Raw genomic sequence first — 22,886 nt, 5'->3', positions numbered from 1 at the left:
TGGTCCCAGGCATCCAGTCTGGGGCTTAAACTCCCTCTCTTTGCCCCATAGTCATGATGATGATGGTCCTGGCAGATCTATTTTGGGAGTGAGGAGGGGGAGAGGGAGGAGGGAATCTTGGAGGTGGGGTCTTTTTTTGTGCTGAGCACCTAGGTTCCAGCTCCCAAATCAGGGTAGAGCTGGATGGGGACAAGCCTCTCAGCTGCCTGTCCCTCCCAGTCCTCTTGCCCAGTTTTTGGCTAGGCCTTGCCTTAAGAACTTTCTAGGGCTCCCCCTTTCTGTTCTGGCCACTTTCTTCAGGTTCTGAGAAACCTCTGCACCTGCCCAGGACAAGGAGTAGAATATGGATGATGTTCTGCCACCCTTGATTTCAGGACACAATTCTTGGAAGGGGCTGAATGACTGTCCTGGTCTTCACCAAGCCCCACCCCCGTTCCTAAGGTCACTGCAACCTGACTAGTCTGGGTCTGGCTGCACAAGAGTTAATCTCAGCACCCCTCCCCCCCCACGTGTGCACAGTCAAATTCCAGGAACGCTTTCCATTAAGGACGCTTGGAGCAGATTTCATTTACATTAATAAGAACCAGAAAAATCTGTGTGTGTGGGGGGGGAGGAGGTGGTGGTGGTGCAGGCGTGTGGTTGCTGCTCAGAGTTTGCATTTGAGTCTGGTAGAGGGCAGCAGCAAGGGGCTTGAGGGGAGGGAGAGGTCCAGCCACATCAGTGCTAAGGTGCTAGGGGAGAGACAGAGTCCATGTTGTCCCAGGAGATATCTTAGGGAGGAGAGAGCCCTGATGATTCTGGAGACTCCTGTGGGAGCAGCAGCAGAACACCAACCACTCCCCCCACACACCCCACGCCATCCCAAATGCTCCCAGTGTGAGGATATGGCAGAGCCCAGTCTTAGCCAAGATGGGGCAGAGACCCACGCATATGACTAGGACTGGGGGTGAGAATCATGGGTTTGTGTGAGCTGTTGAGGAGCTCTCTCAGTTGGGCATGCTGAGGCCCATCTTGAGCCTCAGTTTACCAGTCTGTTGCCATTCCTTCCCCCCACCCTGAGATGTAGCTGTTATATTGGAAGGGGAGATGCTGAACCTTGAGTCCATCTACTTAAGGACACTGGGCCCCCTCCTTAGCCTCCTCTCCCTGCAGCTCTGCCTTTCAGCACTAGAGCTATGGCAATGACTGGTTCTTTTGGATCCATTCAGGGTGTCCTGAGTGGAACTTCCCAAGATCCACTACCTGGAAAAGGAGGAGCTGCGGTGGCTGAGTACGTGCACAAGAGCGTATGTGCATGAGTGTGCGTGCTGGGTGGTGGCTTGTGCTGCTGTCATGTCACGCTGTGACCCTGGGGGCTCCCTCCCTCTTCCCAGCTCCCAGTCAGCTGCCAGGGTAGGTTTACTTCCTTCTGGGGATAGCAAGAGCATCTGATTCCCACCCACTTGGGCATGCAGAGGTGAACTTTGATGACTGTGCCTGGCCTATGTGCCAGTGGCTAGGGCAGAGGGATACATGAGCATACATGCTTCACACATTGGAAGGGATTGTGCTGGCACCTGTAGGAGCTTTACATGTATGGCCTTGCACACTTCAAGGATGCTGGGGAAATTTGCATACTGTTTGCTGGATGACTGTCTGGGCCTGTATGTGTGTGTGCATGTGTACACACTGCACACTTGTGAGTGCAAAGGGTGGCTCCGTAGTCTAATCAAGGAAGTGGAGAGGAAGCCCCAGTCCTGGTGCCCCTCAGAATTTGAACTCAGCTCTGCCTTGTTCCAGGCCCCGTGGACTGGGCATCCTTTGGTGGTTGGCTGTGCTGAGCCTGGGGGCCCTAGGCTGAACCCAACCCTGCAAGGCATGCTGGGCTAGGCTCCTACACCTGCATGCACCCTGCCTCTGGAAACAAGCCAGGGAATAGTGGGGAGAGGTTTAATTGCTTCCATGAATCATTCTTAAATAGCTTCTGTCCAGATAGACTTGGGGGGTGGTGATGCCCACCTGGAGCTTGGAACCTGGAGCAGGGAGCCTGGCCTGGAATTGAGGGACTTCTTGGCCTCTGTTATGCAGGAAAAGTGGGAGTCTGACTTTGTACTTTCAGGAGGGACCCAGCTCCACTGAGCTGTTAGGACTCCAGTCAACTGGACGGAGGCATTCAGGTGTGAATCTAGGCTCAGCATTCACCAGTAACCTAACCCAGAAACCTCCAGCAACTGTTTTGACCTCAGTTTCCTCTTTAAATTGGATGAAAGTGGAACTTGAAAGTGGATCAGAGGCCCTGTCCCTTGCCTGTGCCTTCTGCTGAAAAGCTCTCTCTGGCTAGGTATGGACCACTTCAGATAGGGTTCTGACCTTAACCTGAGTCCATGAAGTTGGGGTAAGGGCTTGTGAGCATCCTCTGCTCCCGTCCTGGGCAAGCTTATCTCCAACTCCTCATAGACTGTGGTGACACAAGCTACAGGTCTGATGTGGGTGGGATCTGTTGAGTATTTCTTCAAGTCATTTACATAGATGGGTGAAGGGAGTATGAGAGGCAAAAAGCATCTTCTCAGCTGCAGAAATTATTTACTTGGGTTGGAAAGGATTGCTGAGACTGAAGCACTTATGAACAGGGGCCAGTCTTGCCCTTGCCCCACAGTTGGGTGCTATGGGGACAACTTCCCCTTCTGGCCAAGGGGAACCCTCAGGAACTTGCAGGGCTGGCAGCCTTGACACTTGCTTGGCTCCACAAAAGAGCTTCAAGGCACAAGTTCTAGCCAGGTCTTCCCGAATTTCAAGAGACCTGGGAAGAAGCCCCGGGTACCTCTAGTACTTTAGGACTTGATGGGACACCACTACCACCACCACCACCACCAAAACCAGTGTGACCAGAAAGATGATGGAGTGCTGCCACCTGGTGGCCACCAGCAACATAGTCATACTCTTCTCCAGGATCCTGTCTCCAGTGCAATCTCCTCCCAACCCCACCTGTCCCTGAGGGCATTCATCCCTCCGGAATCAGGATGAGGGTGGCTGGACTCCGGGTGCCCTTGAGACCCCCAGCCAGACTATGCATGCCTGGGGAGCTTAGCTCAGGCCTGGCTGCTCATCTGGGGTTTGAAACTTGTTTGATGCATGGCCATGACAGCTGCTCCTGGATGGCCCTCAAAGCCCTGCACATTGCAAGCAGCTGTCCCAGCCAAAAGCAGTCTGGACTCAGAACCCTGGAGGCTCAGCAAAAGCTTCTTCCAAATGTTGGATTTAGGTTTCCCAGATTGGGAAGTTTGCATTACTCTCAGCACCCCACATCAAACACAGTTAGGAGGCACAGCCAGGTCAGAGTACTCATTCCTGGGACTGGTGTTGAAGCCAGACCTGACACCTCAATGCGAAGAACCTGGCCCTTGAGGCTTTACCCTCAGGTCTTCAGGGCTGAAAGCCATTCAGCAGTGAGATTCTACCAGCCGGATTCCCTGAATATGGTCTTGCATGAGACCTGAGCTGCAAGATACAGCCTGTCCACAATCAAGAACTAGGTCCAAAAATTCAGATGCATGGTGAGGGCTGCAGTTGCCTGGCTAGGTAGGCTGGTGACAGATGTGACTATGGAGGAGCAGGCTGAAGGCTGGAGAGTAGCTGACTCAGACACTCGTGTTCATAGGAACTCTCAATTTTTTAAGACAGGCCATGCCAGTGCTGACAGAAGATGCTGTGGTTTAGAGCAGTCTGCATGATAGCAGCATTGAGCAGCATGGAGAAAGGAGCTAAGCAGCACAGAAGGGATTCAACTACCTTCCTGGTGTGGGGAAATCAACCCAAGGCTAGTCAGCTGAGGGAGGGTTAGCTCCCTAGGGAAGACACTTCCACCCAGCCTTTGGTACGCTGGGTGTAGGTAATTAGGAGCGTCCTAGATCCCATTACACCTGTGCTCATATGAAGAGCCATCCGTTGCTGCCTGTCAGATATGGCTAATTAGGCAGCTTGTGACTGCTGCTCAGGTGCTAGAAGTACCAGCATCTCCCCCAAGGCATCCATCTGGAGGTAGGGCTGATCTGTCCCATGGGCTACCAACACTGGCAGGAACTCGTTTGGGAGATACATTCCTTGCCTGGGCTTTGGAAACTTAGGGCCTTATTTAAGTGGTTGACAAGCCTTACTTTGTAAAAACCCATGATTGGATCTCTGCATTTGCCTCTACCTCTCCTTAGCAAACCTGCAGTTATGCTCAATTTCTCTTATCATCACCAGCCAGTACTGTCCCTTGAAAGTTCCTTCTATTTTCAATTCCAACTGTGTAAAGCCCAGGCCTACCTAAACCATGGAGTCTCGAATAAGTTTCAAGACCACCTTCGTGACTGTATACAAAATCCATGGAACTCAAGCACTGTTTGGTCAGATTGGCAGTGTGAGAGCACCTATTACATTACCTGGTTCCCAGAACAGCCTCTAAGACCCAGCCGCCTTTCCACCCTGGCCAAACATAGTCTTATTGGTCAAAATGATGTTCTCCACTCTGGTGCTGGAGACAAGGATGGGATGCCACTATTCAGAATAGAAAACTCTGCAATGTGTCAGGGCACTTCCTCGGCAGTTGAGAAGACAGAGGTAAGGAGTACTGCAGGGGGAGCTCAGTTCCATCATTCCCGTGGAGGATAGACCAGGAAGCACTTGAATTACAGCCAAAAGCAGGGAGATTCTACCCCTGGAGAATAGTAACATGCCCTCTGGCATGCCTAATCTGTGAAAATCAGAGAATAAAAGAAGTGCTTACTCACTTTGGTCTTTAGAAACTGGAAGTGGAAAAGCTCACTCAGTTATGGTTGAGCTTCCATGAAATTTTTTTTCTTCTTTTGGGCAGCACTGGAGCTTGAAATGAGTTTCCATAAAGTTTAAAAACATGTTACAACTTTTTTTTTTTTTTGGTGTTTTTGGGACAAGGTCTATGTAGCCCAACCTGGCCTACAACTTGCGGTCCTCATGCCTCAGCTTCCAGGGAGTTGGGACTATAGGAAAACATGTTAAATTCCAGAACTCAGAATCTAAACATGAAGACACTGTCATGGCACATGCCTGTAATTCCAGCACTTAGAAGGCTGAGGCAGGAAGACCTAAGTTTGAGGTTGGTCTAGGCCAACTAGTGAGACCATTCTCAAAAATATAAAAAAGCCAAGCTGAGCACTAATGGCTGATGCCCGCAACCCTAGTTACCTGGGAGGGTCACAGCTCAAGGCCAGCTTAGGGATCCCATCCCTAAAAACACCCAAGGCAAAATGGTAGTGGTTCTTTTATTTGTTCTCTATGCTGCAGTGCTGGGGATCAAATCCAGATCCTCATGCGTGCTAAGCAAGCAATTTACCACTGAGCTACACCCCCAGCTCAGAAGCATAATGGACTGGAGGTGTGGCTCAAGTGGTAGTCTGCATTGCAAGTGGAAAGCACTGAATTCAAACCCCAGTCCTACCCAAAAAAAAAAAAAAAAGATAAGGCAAGGCACGGCATGGCAGCTCAATGCCTATAACCCCAACTACTTTGGAGGTGGCGATCAGAAAGACTGCAGTTCAAGACTAGACTGGCAAAAAGTTAACAAGACTCCCATCTCAACAAATAAACCAGGCATGATGGTACATGCCTATGATACCAGCTTCAGGGGAGGCTGTAGGTAGGAGAAATAACTAAAGCTGAAGGGGCTGGCGGAGTGTCTGTAGCAGTAGAGAGCCTGCCTAGCAAGCATGAGGCCCTAAGTTCAAACTGTTATTAAAGAAAACAAAACAACCACACCAGACATGATTGGCTCAGACATGCTACCTACCCACACACTCACCAAAGAAAAAAGAGACACAGGACACCCATTTTTCAAGGTTATTTCTTCTGTAAAGTAGCCAGATTTGGCAACCAGACTGAAAATCTTCCAAAATTCTGTACAAATGTATAATATACAAATATACACAAGGCTTTTGCCAAGAAAAGACATCATGACGACAAATGACAGAGGTGGCTTTGGTGTCACTTACCACCTAGGGCATCTCAAACCCTCAGGAAAGAGGGACCATGACATAGGCTACACATGTAAAACACACTACATTACACTATGTACACTGAAGTATAAAAAGCCCATTGTCCCCTCTGGTCTGTTCACAAAGCCCTCTGGTGGGAAGGAAGGCCATTTACCAGATAACCCACATAAGGGAGCTTCAAGGTGGGAGGGAGAACCCTACAGAATGAAGTGGTTCACCCAAAAACTATTAACAGCACAAGGCATGCCCTTAGAAAGACAGGTGGTAAGAGCAATTTCAAGAGGTGGCTCGCTCCTTGTAGCTCCTTGTCATCCCCCCTCTCTCACAGTCTCACTCCATCTCAGTGAATCGGGCAAACATGGCTTTCCGAACAGCGTCTTTGTAGGAATCAGCACCTGACAGCCCGTATGCACTGCCTTTGGCTCCTAGGCCAGCTCCTTTTAGCCGGACTTGAGCCTGGGGAAAACATAAAGATTGTTAGCAGCTGGCAGGTAGTGTGATTGCTCCCATTTCTCATTTCCTTACCTTGCAGAACCACCCACTAGGAGCCAGAAAGTTTTATAAAAACAAGCGTTTCTACAATGGAGACTTGGAGTAGGTTTAAGGACTGGAGCAATGAAATGGCTAAGGAAAGGAAGACAGCCAGGTGAATCTACATTCCCCACTCCTCAATGCCTGATCAGCAAGCATACATGCCTAGTATAGGCCCCAAAGCACTCTACTGAGGCCTGGGGAAGACCTGGTAATTACAGCCACAAATTTTAGCAGGACAGGTGATGTCAGCAGAACAGGATAAACATGGTATGTAACAACCTGACCTGTGCCGCCAGGGCAGGGTGGGAGCAATCACTGGTGGTATGGCCTAGGGTAGTGGTGCTGGTGGTGCCTCTGATCCTGAATTATGTCTCAATCTGGGCTCTAACCAACTTAGGGATTTCTTGAGAATGAAAATCGTAATAATTTTTTTTTTTTGTAATACTGGGTTCTTGAGCTCAGGGCCTTGAGCTTACTAAGAAGGTGCTCTTAACACTTGAGCCACACCTCCAGCTCTTTTTGCTTTAGTTATTTTTCAGACAGGGTCTCATGTTTTGTTTGGGCCAGCCTGGATCTTGATCCTCCAGCCTCTGGTATCCCATGTAGCTCAGCTCACAGGCATTTCACTTCCACACCTGGATTTATTGAGAGGGATCTTGCTAACTTTTTGCCTGGGCTGGCCTTGAACTGGATTCTCTATCTCCTCCTCTCAAGTTGGGATTAGTTATGAGCCAACAAACCTGGCCTTAAATTTTAATTTTTAAATACAAAAGGAGAGTGAGATAAGGATGGACTGCAAGGAAGAACCCCACTCAGTAGTGATGACATGATATGCAAAAGTAAAGTGCTATTGGGTCCCAGACTCTGGGCACTTTCATCTTAGTTCATCTCTTCAACAAGCCTGTAAAATCAGCACCCACTGATGTTCGACCTTATGCTTACCTCAATGGGAGCTGTGATGCCTTGACACTTTCTTCCCAAGCCTGAGCCTTCCCGCCAGCCCATGGCCTGCAGCATCTTGTTGCCAATGTTACTGTGGTCAATGCCATCTTTGGTGGGCTGCTCGTAATTCCTGCCAGTGGCAAACACACAGTTACTTAAGACAGCCAGAGCCCCAGCTAATGAACTGGAAAATGGTGCGCATCACATACACAGTGCCAGCATCAAACTGCTTCTTTCGCTTGGGCTCTGGAGGTTCTGGAATGCCATACTTCTCTCGTCTCTCTGCAGCTCGATCTCGGTATTTCATCTAAATAGTGGGGAAAAAAAAAAAAAAAAAAAAAAAAGCCAACAGTCTAACACACCTAAACAAGACTTTCACTCAAAGTATCTTTTAATCTGAAGCATGGCTTTTTAGTGTGGTTGCTTTTTTTTTTTGTGGGACTGAGGTTTGAACTCAGGTCTTTGCAAAGCAGACACTCTACTGGTTCAGTCACACCTTCAATTCATTTTGCTCTGGTTATTTTGTTTTTGTTTTGGGGGAACAGATGTTTGAACTCAAAGCCTCACATTTGCCAGGCAGGAGCTCTACCACTTGAGCCATTCCACCATTCTACTGTGGTTATTTTGGAGGTGGGGATCTCGAACTATTTGCCCAAGCTGGCCTTGAACTGAGATCCTCCCAAGTAGCGAGGATTACAGGCATGAGCCTTCAGCACCTGACTTTAGTGTGGTGTTAAATACTAAATTCCCTAATTTCCCTTACAATACTGGTTATATCACCTGTTATGGTCCTAAAGGAAGAGAAGGGCAGAGTTGTTCATTTTCCCCTCAACGTTTGAACAGGCCCACCTCCAAGACTAGGTAAGTTTTTTTTTTTCTTTGCAGTACTGACGTTTGAACTCAGGGCCTTCTACTTGCCAAGTAGGTGCTCTACTACTTGAGCCATGCCCCTAGCCCTTTTTTGTTAATTTTTCAAACAAGATTCTTGCTTTTATGCCCAGGCAGGTCTGGGATCATGACCCTCCCATTTATGCTTCCAACAGAGTTGGGATGACAGATATGACCACTGCACCCAACTTTTTTTTTTTTTTTTGTGGTACTGGGACTAGAACTCAGGGCCTTCACCTTGAGCCACTCTACCAGCCCTATTTTTGGGATAGGTTTTTTTGAGATAGGTTCTCTCAAACTATTTGCCTGGGCTGGCTTTTAACTGTGATCCCCCTGATCTCTGCCTCCTGAGTACCTAGGTATAAAGGTGTAAGCCACCGGAGCCTGGCTATATGCCCAACTTTTTAAAAAATTGATTCAGATGGGGGTCTCGTGAACTTTTTGCCGTGTATGGCCTCAAACTGTGATCCTCCCAATCTCCACCTCTCAAGTAGCTAGGATTATAGGTATGTGCCTGGCTTATATAGTGTTGAGGAGGCTTCCAGAGACCTTTCCAGCAGTCCCCAGGAAGCTGGCACTATAATCAGTGGAGAAAGGGGAAAGCAATTCTGAGGGGACACCTCAGAATTATTTCATGGTAGGAAATTTCTAACCCACTTGTTCATTTCTAACCTATAGGTCTCTATTTGCATTTACAACCTTGCCATAGGGCCCCCAACCTGGTATAATTGCTTGCCAGTTATTGGTATATTTTGTCCTTCGCCCTGCCTGGCATTCCCTGCCCATCCTCCTTCCTTCCACATCACCTCCAATCATCTCATGTCCTACTGTCTTCTGGACTTAATTTGTAATCCCCACATTGCCTATGAAGGCTTCCTTGGCCAGTCCAAATGAGAGCATTTTCCCCTTAATAAAACCCAGTGTGCATTACCAGTGAGTGTTTGGCATTCAGGACCTGCGAGCAGTCTTGAGGGTGTGCTTCTGGTCCTGTGAACCTCATGAATGGATAGTGTGGAATTAAAACATATACAGTATAGTCCAGTCTATATGAACTACAATGGTTAGATGACAAGTGTGTGACAGGTCCTCCTACCCTGCTCCAGGAACCTGGAACTAAATGGTACAAATAAAAGCTAAAGGCAAGGTGGATGTGGAAGTGCATGCCTACAGTCCCAGCTATTGAGAAGGCTGAGGAAGGAGGATTACTTGAGCCCAGGAGTTCAGGGCCAGCTGGCACAACACAGCAAGACTCAAGCTCAAAAAATAAAAACCAAAAAAACCCAAACTGCTAAAGGCAGATATCCCTCCTAGTGGCACATTTACCTCTCTCTCCCTCAGCTCCAAGGCTTCCAGCTCCTGCTCGCTCAGCCTGGATCTTCTGTAGATGTCCATATTTTGCTGTGTAAGAAAGTTTATAGACACATTTAGAATTCAGACCATCCTAATATGAAATGTCATACCATTACCACTATCTATTGTATTCTAAGAACCAAAGCCCAGTTTAATACACTATGGCATGAAAACCAGAGGCTAGGCTGTAAGGAGATACAATGTTCTCCTCCATTTAGACTCTCAAACAACTTCATAAAGAGCAGGTATTTACTGAACCTTCATCATGGTCAGGGTACTCCCATCACCTCATTGCCTCTCCTCCCCACCTCTGATCAGTTCAGAGAAGCAAGGCCACCTTGTGTAAGTCTGAGAGCTGCTGGTGCCTGACCAGGGCATCTCTGTTTGGGAATTGACGACGGCAGAGCAGGCAGGCCATCTTCTTCCAGTCAGCCAGCTTCTCTTCCTCACTCTCAAGTCTCTCCACCAGTTCCTCCTCATTGTCACTGTCACCACTGTAAGCAGCAACCAGACCCCTCTGGGGACAAAAGGCAGATGGGTCATTGGAAATATGCAACAGGAAGATAACAATGGCTATGTACCTGGATAAAGTAATGCTAAAATGTAAAATAAAAGCAATGCCCATTACTTCTGTGTCATCCTTTAGTAGTGAATCATGTTCCAGCAACTGTATGGAGCAGTCAGTTCCTTGAGTACTAGGCCTGATAACCTTCTGGCACCAACTGTCTTGGAGTCTAAGAAATGGGTTCTTGGATGGGTTTTTTCAAACCTCTGACCATGTATAAAAACCCAAAAGGGGCTGGCAGAGTGGCTCAAGTGGGAGAGTGCCTACCTAGCAAGTGTGAGTCCCTGAGTTCAAACTCCACCACCACAGGAAAAACACACACACACACACACACACACACACACACACACACACACACACACACACACCAAGTACAATAATTTATTGTTGCTTTTAAATTTTTATAAAGTCCTTTCTTATTCTTCTTTTTTTAGATCTAGTGAACCCAAGACAGACTGGAATGGTAGCATCTTTTTTTTTTTTTTTTTTCCCCCAATACAGGAGTTTGAACTCAGGGCCTCATGCTTGCTAAGGCAGGCACTCCACGACTTGAGCCACTCTACCAGCCAAGCAAGTTTTTTTCTTATCTTAATTCTTTTCTTTCTAGACCATTAAAACTTCTAATTACAGATGAAATGAAACTCAATTTACTGAACTTAGAAATTCAGGCTTCATTCACCACTCCATCACAACTGGTCTCAGGCATGAAAATAAAGCCCTGAACATGGATTCTATGTGCCAAAGGTGCTCCAAATACCCACTAACAGAGACCATATACCATTTTAAGTAGAAATCACATTAGCCAAGATGTATTCAAAGTGAGACATAAACTGTGGACATGGTCTTTAAAACATAGGTGGCACTTCCTTACTTTGAGGGGATTCTCTTCATCTCCGTTTCGCACCAATTCTGGGATGAGCTGCTGCCTTTCAGCTAAGGCTCCCTGGGAAGAAGAACAAGCCATAAGCTTCGAGTTTTACCTAGGCTTCCATTATTACTGTGCGGCCATTCTGGCTACTATTACCTTCTTCTCAAAGAGAGCAAAGCCAGCATCTGCTGCAGCAGATTCTCTCCTTTCTTCTTCTCTCAAAGAATTGACAGGTTGAAAGCTATTTTTAAAATTTTCTTTCTGCTTGTTTAAACTCTTAGCCCAGCGTTCCATGTCTTTGGCGATCTAATGTCAAACAACACCATCAAAACACTTAGTCCTCGGTATCATCCAATAAGACATTAAGGATCTTATCCCAACCACATAGCCAATAACAAACCCCCTTACTCTTAACTTCTACCTATAAATATTTCCATATATTGCATGCTACTGAAATGTTTAATAAATTCTTTTTGAAAGTCTATGAGATTGCCAGGATGTTTCTCCCCCAGCTCTGGGGATCAAATCCATCATATACGCTAGATAATCACTCTACCACTGAGCTACATCTGCAGCCCAGCCAGTTTTAAGAATCCAGTAAGATTTTAGATAAAACTAACATAAGCACTACAACCTCAAAACAAAGACTTAACCTATTTAATACTTCAAGGAGAGAACTATGGGTGACCTGGATGGGTCATTCTCTTACCTGTTGGGCTGTTTTGCTCTTGGGTTTTTCTTTCTTCTCCTTTCCCTCCTTTGTGGGAGGTAGACCTGTCTGCTGGTGGGAGCTAGACTCTGCAGCTGGCACATAGGTCTCCTTCTCTCCATCCCAGTAAAGGTACTGCTGTGTTAAGGAATTATAATAGTACTAGAAAAAAATATATAATAATTAATATACATTATCTGGTATACTAATCTCAATTTTTCCTAGTAGTACTGGGATCTGAACTTAGGGCAAGGGTACTTGTCAGCCAGGTGCTCTATCACTTAAGCCATGGCCTCCAGCCTCAAACTTCTTTTTTGCAGCAGAGATGAATCCCAAGGCTTTATGCATGCTAGGCAAGTGCTCTACTACTGTGCTATGCCCACAGCCCTGCCACCATGTCAAACTTAAAAGAAATATTTTGTCAAAAAAGCAGGTCAAAGGTTTAAAAAAAAAAACAACTCCAAAATATGCTATGAACTAGTGATACTTCCTGCCCATGAAGAACCCATGGTACACCTTGGTATATGGGATAATGATGAACAAGCTAGCAAAAAAGTACATGGTGTAGAAATTTTATCAAGAATCTAGTTCTCATTAATTTAATCCTTGGACCTATCTACAGAGCACCCAGAGAGCACTGTTCTTCACTCCTTGCCAAAGACTGTTTACACAAATCAGGTGGGCATGTCATAGAGATTTCATACCCTCCATGACAGAAGTTAAAAAGTTCATCACTGGGTTCATTTACGCAGAATCTTTTGGATTCCCAGGCAATCAAAAAAGAGAACTTCTCCTCTCCTCTTCTTTACTTGTCACTTATTCTACTGCTCAACAGGGACTCAAGAGAGTGTCTGTGGTATCTCTTGTGGAGAAGGTGGTGTGGGTAACAAACACAGAAGTCCTAACTTCTATGGTTACACCAAAGAGAACTGCCTGGGAAATGGCCAGACTCCACACATTTTATAGATTTATGTCACTGAGAGAAATGGAAAAACTGTGCAGAGGATGGGACTGCTCAGACAGGCAGCACATAGATTCACACTTCCCTCTCAGAAACCACAAGCTTTCAATGCTACCTTCCTGTTAAAAGTACTTATTTTACTATTCTATATATACAGTTTCTGGTCATAAACAGTTCTTTATTTATGGAGTGTTAAAGTTGCTTTTCTTTCTTAAAAGTTATATACACCACCAAAAAATAAAACATCACTCCACAGATTTACTAAATTCTCCTCTCAAGAACATATAGGCTGGGGCTGGAGATGTGGCTCAAGTGGTAGAGCACCTGCTTTGCAAGCATGAAGCCCTGAGAGTTCAAACCAGGCCTACCAGAAACAAACAAACAAACAAAACCACACACACACTCGCACATGCACACTTATAGAATGCTTGTCTAGCAAACATGAGATCCTAAGGTCAATCCCCAGTACTGCAAACAAAACACTTCCACCTCCCTGAAAAACCATCAGCATGCTAAGTAAAACAAGCTGGACACAAAACAAACAAGGTCATATATTGTCTGATTCCATTTATACATGTCTACAAATAGGTAAATCCACAAAAACAAAAACAGTTAGTGGTTACTGGGTGGGGGGAAAATGGGGAGTCACTACTGAGTGTAGGGTTTCTCTTTGAGGTGATGAAAATATTCTGGGATTAAACAGTGGTAAGTTGTGCAACACTGTGAATTTACCAAAAACCACTGAATTTTAAAATCTGAATGGTTGAAATGGTGAATTTTGTCACAATTGAGAAAAATAGAAAGCAAACCCACGATTTAAAACTTCTAGCTAGGTCTTTACAAAGTAACTTGTCACAATTATCTGGTAATAGAAATCAGAGTAGTGGTTACTGAAGGGGAGGGTGCTGACTGGCAAGAAGCACAAGGGATCCTATAGGTGTGCTGGGAATGTATCCATATAAATATGTGAAGAACTGCACACTTAAGTCTAGTGTACTTTTCTATATATACATTATACTTTAGAACCCTTTTTATCCATAAGATTTAAATCCTAAATATTACATCTTGGTGGCTACAAAGAGGTTAAAACTTATTTGGGGCCTAAGGATGTAGCTCAATGGTAAGAGTGCTTGGCTAGTATGCATAAAGCCTGGGGTTTAACCCCCAGCACCACAAAAACAAAAACCAACAGGCACTGGTGGCTCAGTGGCTTGTATCTGTAATCCTAGCTATTTGGGAGGCTGAGATCTTTAGGATCATGGTTCAAGGCCAGTCCAGGCAAATAGTTTGTGAGGTCCCATCTCCAAACTAACCATAGATCTGCTAAATTCTACCCTCAGGAATATATAGGCTGGAGCTGGAGGTGTGGCTCAAGCAGTAGAAAGCCTGCTTTGCAAACATTACATCCTGAGTTCAAACCCCAGTTCCATCGGAATAAAATAAGATAAATAATAAATTCTGGGTCACATACTCCTTTGCAAGGAATTATTTCATCTTGGTTTTTCTTTTTTTTTTTTTTTGCAGTACTGAGGGCTTGAACTCAGGGCCTACTACACTGTGAGCCATTCCACCAGTCCTTTTTTGCAATGGGTTTTTTCAAGATAGGGTCTGGAGAGCTATTTGCCCAGGCTGACTTCAAACCATGATCCTCCTGAGTAGCAAGAATTAGCAAGAATTATAGGTGTGAGCCACTGGCGCACAGCTCATCTTGGATATTTCATCTAATTCCTCCTAAACGTACCACTAAGGGAAACCAAAATCCTTCTAGTGTAATTGAGGAAACAGCACACTTACTTGTGAATTGGGATCATAGTACAGCCCTGTTGTAGGATCATAATAGTATCCTGATGATTCATCATATTGGTATGTAGATGTGTCAGGTACTGCTGTAAAAACAAAATCCAGCATATAATCATTCTAGGTAAGAAACTGGCTTTATTTCAAATTCTAAGCCAGTGAGACACAGCAGGCCTTAATGTTCTTTCTCTCACATCCCCAAGTGTCCCTCTGATACCCATTTCAAAGGGAGAGGAACGTTTATTAAAGGCAACAACTAGGACTTTCCAACTGTTAACAGCCCCATAAGGTTTGGCTTACCATATTTGGTACCAGGAACTACACCAGTGGGGGAAGCGGCTGGGGCCTGTGTACTTGTGCTAGTGCTAGGCTGTGCTTCCTCAGTCTGGAAAGAACAGCAGCTTCAATATAATTTCAACTGTAAAGCCTTTTAAGAGAACTAAGTCACTGCAATCCAGGAGGAAGGGCTCCCCTGAAACACACTGCAGCAAGGATCTAAGGCAATCCTTTAGCAAAACATGATAACAACTTTCTTTCTAAAGGTCAAGCTAAAGCATTCACAAAGTATAAATAAGCTCCTGCTTGGTATTTAATAAAAATATATGCACAAACTTTTAATGAAATTATTACCTAATACTATAAGATAAAGAGAGAAACAGGTTGGAATGTATATTATTCAATCCTGGTTCATGCATCAGGAAAGGATAGTATTTGTACAGCAACACAAAGTTTCCCCAACAGTAATCAGTACTGTATTTAAGATGAGAGAATTACCGGAGAGCCAGGTGGATTTGAAGTCTGATTATATAGTTGAGGACTCTGGGACACCACAGCTGCTGAGGTGGTGGTCACTGCTGTGCCTGATGATTAAAAAGAAGGGGGGGACAGGACGGGATTACTGAGAGTCAAGGCACTTAATTCCAGGCCAACTATCAGTATCTGTAATTCCAAATCTAGTCTCCTGTCTTTGTGTGTCAGGTTTTTTGTTGGGACAGGGTCCATCCTGGCCTCAAACTCAAAATCCTCTTGCCTCAGCTTCCCAAGAGTTGGGATTACAGATATGTACCACCATGCCCAGCTGTGTAAATTGTTCCTTTTTTTTGGGTCGTATTGGGGTTTGAACTCAGGCCTCACTATGACTAGGTGGGCACTCTACTACTTGAGCTACACCTCCAGCCCTGCAGGTCAGTTCTTTTTCTTTTTGTGCTGGGGTTTGAACTTCAGGGTCTATACCCTGAGTCACTCCACCAGCCCCGTTTTTGTGATAGATTTTTTTTCAAGATAGGGTCTTAGAACTATTTGCCTGGGCTGGTTCTGAACCGTGAGTCTCTTGATCTCTATCTCCTGAATAGCTAGAATTCAGATGTGAGCCACCAGAGCCTGGCTCTGTATGTCAGTTCTTAATAAGGACCCTGGAATCTAGACATTTTCATTTTTCTTACAATCTACTAGATGTGCTACAAAAAGTTATGCATTGTGAGCCAAACACCAGTAGCTCACGCCTGTAATACTAGCTACTCAGGAGGCAGAGATCAGGAAAATCATGGTTCCAAGCCAGCTAGGGCAAATAGTTCCACAAGACTATCTCAAAAAAAAAAAAAAAAAAAAAACCTTCACAAAAAAGGGCTGGTGGAGTGGCTCAAGGTGTAGGCCCTGAGTTCCAAGCCCAGTACTGAAAAAAAAGTTATGGATTCTGTATGATGGCTGAGAAGAAAATTATGTATGTGCGCTGAGCTGAGAAAGTATTTGAACATACTTCTTTTATATTTCTTTCATAATTCTTGAATAAAAACAAAGCAAAATCTTACTGCGATCCTTCTTCGGAGATTAATGTTGGAGCCCTATTTGAAGACCATACCCTCTGCTCACCTAGACTTACATGGGTACTCAAACTCTTAATACAGAGTAGAGAAATACAGAGCTGAATTTCAAGAATAAAACTCATCATGAGAGAAGTTTTGGCTGTTGGTATACATGAACAACCCTATTCTACTCCAGTACCTCGGACACATGGTGATAGCCCTGAATGTGCCCCCTCACATTCTTGCAGGGATAGACTTGCAACTTTGGATCTAGTTAACACAGGTAGTCATGCCGGGTACTGGTGGCTCATGTCTATAATCCTAACTACTCAGGAGGCAGGGATCAGGAAGATCCTGGTTCAAAGCCAGCCCTGGGGCAAATAGTTTGTGAGACCCTATCTTAAAAACACCCAACACAAAAAAGGGTTGACAGAGTGGTAGAGCACCTGCCTAGCTAGCATGAGGCTGAGTTCAAACCCCAGTACTACCAAAAAAAAAAAGTCAAAGCCAGAGCTGGTGGGCTTCAAAGACTGAAAGTTTGAAAGTTTCCCAGTGGGGCCTTGACAAGGGATTGAGCTCTGGGATCAGAGCCATATTTCCTCAACCACAGTTGTTTAAAGAAAAGGCAAAAGGGAAATGAAGTTTACTACCTGATGTAGATGATGCATCAGATTCCAATCCTCCAGTTTGTTGCTGATAAAACTGCTGGTAATCCTGTGAATACTGAAGAAAAGTCCACTGTTAAAGCTATTTTCAGACATTCTTTGCATATTGGAAATTGAATACTGGCTAAATCAACCTACCTGAGTGTACTGAGCATAACCATCCTGGCCTGGCTGCAGGTAATTATAGTCAACACTACCTCCTTCACCACTTTGAGACTAGGAAATGGCAAAAGAAAAGGAAGCAAAGACAAACTTAGTGACCATCAAAAAAGAAGTTAGGAAATACTCCCTTTAAAAAACTCCCTAAAGAGCTTCTACTGCAAGTACTAAGGGAGAGGTCACTTGTGTGAACCTGGGTACCATGAACATACCACCTTGAGCCAAAAGATCCTCCTCCTTACCTGGGTAGATGACCACTGAGCAGCAGCAATGGCTGTACTAGCTACAGAGAAGGCGCTGACACGATTGCCATCTGGCAGTACCAAGTCTCTGAAACCACAAAGATCAATCATGTGATTCTATCTCTGTATGTCCCCAATTAGTGTCCACATACTTTGAAGGGTACAGGGATTCATGTCAGCTTTTGTCAGGTCTCATATGCCAATAAGGCTGCATTTCATAGAGGGAAAATCTCCCAGTGGTCAAGTGCTCCTGTAGTATCACTGCTCTACTTCATTAATTGCTATTTAATAAGGGATCTGTTCGATGAGAAACAATACTACAAAAGAGAAAATTTTAACATTAGACAGTAATAGTATATACATGAAGCTATTATTAGCATGTCAATCTTTTTTTTATTTTTTTGTGGGACTGGGGTTTGAACTCAGAGCTTTGCACTTGCAAAGCAGGCACTCTAACGCCTGAGTCACACCTTTAGTTCATGTGCTCTGGTTACTTTGGAGATGGGGTCTCGTGAACTATATACGCCTTGAACAGCGATCCTCAAGATCTCAGCCTCCCAAATAGCTAGGATTATAGGCGAGAGCCACCAGTGCCCGGCAACATGACATTCTTGAAGATAGGATTATTTCTGGACAGGTTTGCACTACACTGCTGCAATTTACATAGAACCCATCTGCCATGTTTGTCTTTGTCATGCTCTGAAACCATTTCTGGCAACCATTATCAACTGGTTATAGAGGATAGGAAGGAATAAGCTATAAGAGAACATAATCATCTCTCTTCTGGCCTGGAACAAGGAAAAGAAGTGTCAAAAGTGTTGAGAGCATGGGGTTCGGAAACAGTTGGCAAAGCATCCCTGAACAGGGATGCTTTGAAATAAGGACAATGAAGCCACTCACTTTCTAGCACTTTTGGCAAAATCAACCCCAATAGTTTTCCCATCAATTTTCAGAGGAGGATGGAGACTCTGTAATATTTGAAGCAGCTGAGATGCATCCTAAAAGATAATGTGAAGAAAAAACAATTTGGTCATGTAATTAAGAATTTCTCTAGTAAAAGAAACCCTCACATCTACCCCATTCAAGAAATAAAGTTTATATGTATCTTTCTACCTATCTATCTGATTTCATACTTTCTGTGGATATGAAACCTTGAGAAAAGAAATACCTCCAGGATGTAAAGGTATCCAGTATTATTAAAGAAATAAATACTAAATCAGTCTAAAACAAAGCACAAAGAACTAAACTGTGATTCAAACTTCAGTTCTGGTGCTTTTGGGGTTTGAGCTCAGGGCTTTACACTTGCTAGGCAAACATTCTACCACTTGAGTCACACCCCCAGCCTTTTTTGCTTTGGCTGTTTTTGGAATAGGGTCTCTTTATTTTTGCTTGGGCTGGCCTAGGCTGATATACTCTCATTTAAGCCTCCCTTGTAGCTGGGGACATACACATGCCACCATGACTAGCTTGATTGGTTGAGATCGAGTCTCACAAACCTTTTGCACAGTTAGTCTCAAACCATGATGCTTCTGATCTCCATCTCTTGCGTACCTGGGATTACAGCAGTGAGCCACCATGCCAAGCTTTCAGTTCTGCCAGTTCTTTACAGGTATATGCCTAATTTCTACTACTATTAAATAACTCAGGGGCTGGTGGCACTCAAGAGATAGAGTGCCTGCCTAGCAAGCATGAGGTCCTGAGCTCAAACCCCAGTATGGCAAACAAAAACAAACAAACAAACAAGAACTTGGTCCTATAATTTAGCAGTCAAACTGTCATTCTAAAGCCTTGAACTTTGTTGGCTTCAGAAACCTTATACACAAGATCAAAATTAAGCCAGGTATGGTGGTCACACCTATAGGGGAAGTTTGAGAGACCAATGAAAGCTGGGCATGGTGGCACAGGCCTGTCATTCCAGTTAGAAGGGAGGATCAAAGTACATGCTGGCTCGGGCATAAATGTGAGATCTTTTTTGAAAAATAACGAAAAGAGCAGTGGGCATGGCTCAAGTGGTAAGCACCTGCATGGCAAGTACAAGGTCCTGAATTCAGATCCCAGTACTACCAAAAAATGAACCACATTTCTTTGGTTTTTTTCCTTTCTTCTGAGACTGGTCTGCCCATATTTGCCTTTTAAAGTTGTTTTTAAATTTTTCTTTTTACTTTTTGGGTTTGAGGATTGAACCCAGGCCTTGTACATGCTAATCATGTACTTCTCTACTATAAAGTTAAATCTCCAGACCCAAAGTTGGTTTATTTATTTATTTATTTATTTTACAGTATTGGGGTTTGAACTCAGGTCCTCATGCTTGCCACGCAGGCGCTCCACCACTTGAGCCACTCCATCAGTACTATTTTCTATTGGGTTTTTTTGAGATAGGGTCTCACAAACTATTTGCCCAGGCTGGCTTCAAATGGCCAACTTTTTTTTTTTTTTTTTTTAAAGGAAAGATTCACTAAGAACCTCACCATTGCAGAAGACAGCTGCACAAATGCGAAACCTCTGTTCTGCTGGGTCTGTTTGTCTTTAATGAGACGAATGTTATTGACAGCTAAGGATGCATAGGGAGACAGGGCTGTCATGATGGAATCCACCACAGTGTGTGGAGCTATGTTCCGAAGAATGATCGCTGTGGGTAAATGAGATAAATAACAGAAACATGCATTCCCAACACCAATACTTTTCAAGATCAACTTTTAACAAAAATGCCAAAAGATTATGCTGGAACTTACTATCACAGTAGTAATCCACAGACTGAACTGACTCTGTGGTTCCAGGGGGTACTTCCTGTTCAGAGTCTAGAGGGAGGAGTAAAGAAGACCCAATTGAAAAAAAAAAAAAAAAAATCCCAATGTATCTTCAGTAAAGGAATACATAAAAATCCCTGAAGTTTTTAAGCACATCTAGTAGTCTTTTTTTTTTTTTTTTTTAAGTTTTCTTTTAAAAGATTTGTGACTTCATTTTGACATGGCTAATGTGGAATACAAACATTGGGCCAGTGCAGGATAGTATCATCCCATAGCAAAGAAAAGCAAATAGATGTAGAACGCAAACCAGGTGAGCAGACTTAATTTTGGAAAACAAAAAGAATTTTCCGTGCTCTTGCAATCATCAGCAGCATCTACCTAACCTAAGGTAAAAGGCTTAAGGAAAATATACAAGTTACTTGTTTAAATGTCCTAAAATCTATGTTTTTCCTCAGGTTCACAGACAGTAACTTGACTAGTCAGGTTTTATTGCATTGTCCAAACAGCTGAATCCACGCTTACCAAACTTGTCTGCTCCACATCGGAAGCATTTTAGTCTTTTCCTGAAATTGTTAAGGCAGCACTGGAAAAAAAAAAGTTTTATCTGTAATTATTTCTTACATTAGGCCAGGCTTTCTAGTAACAATGTGGGTTAGAGCAATGAGGCCATAGGTAAGTCCAGCAACTAATATAAAAAAAAGCAGAAACTGATACCATGTGTCCCAAAGGGGAATAACCTAAAAATTTGGAAATATTTGATCATGTGAATTCTTCCAAAAACAAATTTTGTCATATTTGAAGTAGAATCCCATTTTTATCAACTCAAGGAAAGCTTTCAGTTCGTCTAAAAACCTTAAAAGCAAACCACTGACAAAGTTCTGCCTGACATTAAGAGAGTATTATATGGGCCATTTTATACATTCAGACACAATGTAACTTGAAAACTATCTTGTCCCCTATCAGACACATGGAGAACGAAGAATTTAAGCATTCTCAAAATAGTAGTGTCAACATCAAAGTTCAAAATGATGCACTGATGACAGGACCATAACAGACCTTACCATTCCAAGGTTCTCAAGGGCTTTTGTTAATATAGTTAAGAGACTATTTCAGAAGTTGAGACTTCAACTTTACTGCGTAAAGTGAAATCCACCTAAAAACTTAATTGAAATTTTGGGCTTGGAAACCTGGATCTCTATAAAACAAAATCTCTAGAGTTCTAGTGATTCTGTCCTTTAACATCAGCACAAGAGGACCCAAAGAAAGTCATAAGGCACAAAAATCACCTTATAAGAGCTAGTGACTGAGCATTTACCGATTTCCTTGCCTGGACATCAAACAGACAAACAGAAAGAACAGCAAAATCCTGAATGAGTTTTGTTTATTTGGTTAGAACACATGCTTACCTTGTTACAAAGCCAATCTTCAAACTTAGGTCTGGGATTGCTATAATGCATTGCAATGTGCTTTCCTTGTATCACCAACTTTTTCTGTAAGAAAAGAAGTAATTAGTTATTCCCATTGTGAGGAACATGCGTCCATTTTCCCAGGGCAGAGCACACTTCGGAAAAATCAGTGCTCTGGAATTAAATGGACAAACATACGGGGAGGACCAACCACCGCCACCTATACTCTGCCCATCCAATCCTTCAGATAGGCAGTAAGAGAATGGGATGTGGAGTAAAGGTAAACGGAGTCAGGGAGTGCTGAGAAAGCTGTCAAACACTAAACGCTGACATGCACCAGGCTGTGTCTCCAGCAGAGACAGAAGTCCTAACATTCAGCAATGACAGGTTGCCTGAGAGTGACAGTCTATTTGAAAAGCAGAAGACAGACCTCTCCCAGTTCTGAGACTGTCTCCTGCATTAGCCCTTAGCATGGTGTCCTTGGGTTTTGCTTCACTGTTTCCCAGTCCCCCATTCTTATACAAAGTAAAAGCCTTTGAATTTCCCCTTCCCAAGAACTCTTGCTTCAGGATGTGTTCTTTGGACAAAGGGAGGGGAACTCATTTTTAAAGGGAACCTGATAATAACTCTTTCTCAAGAAGGACTGTTCTGAATGCCACCAACTCTAATAAACAGTTCAATGAGATTTCTTCCTGCCAAATGCAACCATGTCATGTCCTAAGTGACAGATGTGTTTTTCACTGAAATGGATGGTACTCTCTTCAGGATAGGTAACCAGGAGGCCAATGAAGTTTCTTCAGGGGGGTAGGAAAGTTCATAAAAATGTACACCAAGTTAACTATGTGACTAACAGTGACTTAACTTCAAAAGGTCAAAACTCAAATCTGAATCAATCTAGCCAAGAGTTTACCCAGCACATTCCCCCAAAGAGCCTTCATTTAACATGAGTCTTTTCTTTTTGTGGGGAGGATGGCAGTAATAAGGGTGGTCTCACACTGTCAGGGCAGACTTAAGTAGAGATTAGATATCCAGATTTTTAAAAGGTATCTAACCCCTTTAACCACACATACTATTGAGCAATTTGAGTCTCACAAATCCTGGAAGATTTAATACATGCTATGAATTTTGTCTCTGCAGTATCTAAAGACTGCATGTCTGGCCAAGAGGAAAAGAGATGAAGGGCCATCCACTCACTGTGATGGTACAGAAGCAAATATAAGCTGGGAGATATGTCAACAGATCATCCCGTTATGAGGGATGT

General features: G+C 44.0%; 1 protein-coding gene across 2 annotated transcripts in view; it reads right to left on the bottom strand.

Moving 5' to 3' along the window:
- Window positions 1-5,823: 5,823 nt before the first annotated feature.
- The window catches only part of Rbm5 (RNA binding motif protein 5), a 29,446-nt gene continuing 12,383 nt past the window's right edge, over window positions 5,824-22,886 (bottom strand). For both annotated transcript variants that reach the window (XM_020172650.2, XM_074059638.1), the window contains exons 7-25: window positions 21,626-21,709; window positions 20,742-20,802; window positions 20,205-20,270; window positions 19,941-20,101; window positions 18,373-18,470; window positions 17,473-17,560; window positions 17,210-17,287; window positions 17,057-17,129; window positions 15,379-15,464; window positions 14,905-14,989; window positions 14,602-14,693; window positions 11,847-12,008; window positions 11,294-11,443; window positions 11,141-11,212; window positions 10,042-10,221; window positions 9,678-9,752; window positions 7,676-7,773; window positions 7,467-7,596; window positions 5,824-6,446 (exon numbers count right to left, since the gene is read on the bottom strand). In XM_020172650.2, coding sequence (XP_020028239.2) covers window positions 6,321-6,446; window positions 7,467-7,596; window positions 7,676-7,773; window positions 9,678-9,752; window positions 10,042-10,221; window positions 11,141-11,212; window positions 11,294-11,443; window positions 11,847-12,008; window positions 14,602-14,693; window positions 14,905-14,989; window positions 15,379-15,464; window positions 17,057-17,129; window positions 17,210-17,287; window positions 17,473-17,560; window positions 18,373-18,470; window positions 19,941-20,101; window positions 20,205-20,270; window positions 20,742-20,802; window positions 21,626-21,709 — 1,965 coding nt within the window. In that variant the 3' untranslated portion in view covers window positions 5,824-6,320. The remainder of the gene's footprint in view (window positions 6,447-7,466; window positions 7,597-7,675; window positions 7,774-9,677; window positions 9,753-10,041; window positions 10,222-11,140; window positions 11,213-11,293; window positions 11,444-11,846; window positions 12,009-14,601; window positions 14,694-14,904; window positions 14,990-15,378; window positions 15,465-17,056; window positions 17,130-17,209; window positions 17,288-17,472; window positions 17,561-18,372; window positions 18,471-19,940; window positions 20,102-20,204; window positions 20,271-20,741; window positions 20,803-21,625; window positions 21,710-22,886) is intronic.

Source organism: Castor canadensis, chromosome 17, assembly GCF_047511655.1.
Source record: "Castor canadensis chromosome 17, mCasCan1.hap1v2, whole genome shotgun sequence".
Classification (NCBI taxonomy): domain Eukaryota; kingdom Metazoa; phylum Chordata; class Mammalia; order Rodentia; family Castoridae; genus Castor; species Castor canadensis.
This window is presented reverse-complemented; position numbering and strand designations above follow the sequence as displayed.